This window comes from Tasmannia lanceolata, unplaced genomic scaffold (assembly GCF_043159265.1).
Source record: "Tasmannia lanceolata isolate RefF3 unplaced genomic scaffold, GAP_Taslan_0.1 ptg000003l, whole genome shotgun sequence".
NCBI classification, from domain to species: domain Eukaryota; kingdom Viridiplantae; phylum Streptophyta; class Magnoliopsida; order Canellales; family Winteraceae; genus Tasmannia; species Tasmannia lanceolata.
This window is the reverse complement of record NW_027518680.1, coordinates 35,757,944-35,759,422: the sequence shown is the minus strand read 5'-3', so window position 1 is coordinate 35,759,422 and position 1,479 is coordinate 35,757,944. Positions and strand designations below refer to the sequence as shown.

Here is a 1,479-nt window from a genome sequence, read left to right as displayed (position 1 = left end):
GTTCACTAGTTTATGGGACTTTTATTCAAACAAGATTATTTAGGGTTCGGTCAAAATGGGGTGTCTACAGGGACGAATGTGTCCCTCTTTGCCGCATTCGTAGCACCAGACCGGATCATCATCTTTATCTCTTCGTCTTCTATCTTTGTCTCTTTTTGGGGATTTGCTTCTTCTAGCACTTCTATTATTCCTATTGAATCTCCCAAATTTGTTAATCCTTTTGGTGAGGAGAGCCATCTCCGTAGTTAAGTTTTCAAGACTTAACTCTGTCACTGTCTTCTTCCTCACTATCCACCTTAGCCTTGAAAGCTACATCCTTCTTCCTTGATTCATCCTTCTTGGTTTTTCTCTTGCTTTCCTTCTTTTTCATCTTCATCTCATGGGTGATGAGGTTTCCCATGAGGTCATCAAGCCTTAAGGTATCCAAGTCCTTAGATTGTTCAATTGCCGTGACCATTGGATCCCAAGTGTCCGGGAAGCATCTAAGAAGCCTTTGAACCGACTCATAGTTTGTATAAGTTTTTCCTAATGCATTCAACTCATTTACAATGTTAGTAAATCTAGTAAACATATCGGAAATAGATTCACTTTCATGCATTTCAAAATTTTCAAAATCACTAATCAACATATTAACCTTAGATTTTTTAGCTTGAGTTGTCCCTTCATGGGTTGTTTCAAGAGTGGTCCACATGTCTTTTGCCGTCTTACAATTTGAGACTCTATTGAATTCCTCGGGAGACAGTGCACAAAATAGTTATGTCACTTCCTTAGCATCCAATGTAGCCTTCTTTTTGTCCGCGACACTCCAAGTCTTCCTTTCCATGGTAGGTTCAACATATCCCTCTTCAATTAGTTCCCACATTTCAAAATCAATGCATTTAAGATAAAATGACATTCAAAATTTTCAATATCCATAGTTTAGTCCATTAAAATATGGGGGTCTATTTGAAGCTTGATCTCCGGCATACCCCGGGGGGAGCTAACGGAAAGGGGTTGGATCTAGACGGGATATTATTTGCCATGGATCTTTCTCTTATAGATTTTTGGACAAAAAATCTCTATAAGAGCCTAGTGTTCTGATACCAAGTGAAATCCCAAAGGCCAACACAACAGGGGGTGAATTTGATGTTTTTAAAAAATTTCTTTAAACTACAAGTGATTGTTAAATTAATCTAAGTAGTTCTAACCCTTGTTCAAAAAGATGATATTGCAAGTAAGAAGAAAGAAGTTACCAATACACCATGAAAGAGAGGAGAAGAAGAGTAAGGAGACTCCGCAACGATGTATAGTGGTTTGGTCACAAATGGACCTACTCCACTACCCAAGTACTTGGTATTTCCTAGGGATTTTTCTTCACTATTTTGAGACTCCAACACGTCGTCTCTCCAAGCGTTACAAACAACACCACCTCCAAAGGGAACAAACCCTTATTGTACAATCCGCCTCTGAGAACATTATCCTTCGTTGCACACCGCCTTG

At 39.0% G+C, this 1,479-nt stretch overlaps 1 protein-coding gene across 1 annotated transcript; it reads right to left on the bottom strand.

The window, feature by feature from the left end:
* Positions 1 to 253: 253 nt before the first annotated feature.
* LOC143869739 (uncharacterized) lies at positions 254 to 691 on the bottom strand. The gene has a single exon (XM_077376300.1). The coding sequence runs from the start codon at positions 689 to 691 to the stop codon at positions 254 to 256; it is 438 nt and encodes a 145-aa protein (XP_077232415.1).
* Positions 692 to 1,479: the final 788 nt, after the last annotated feature.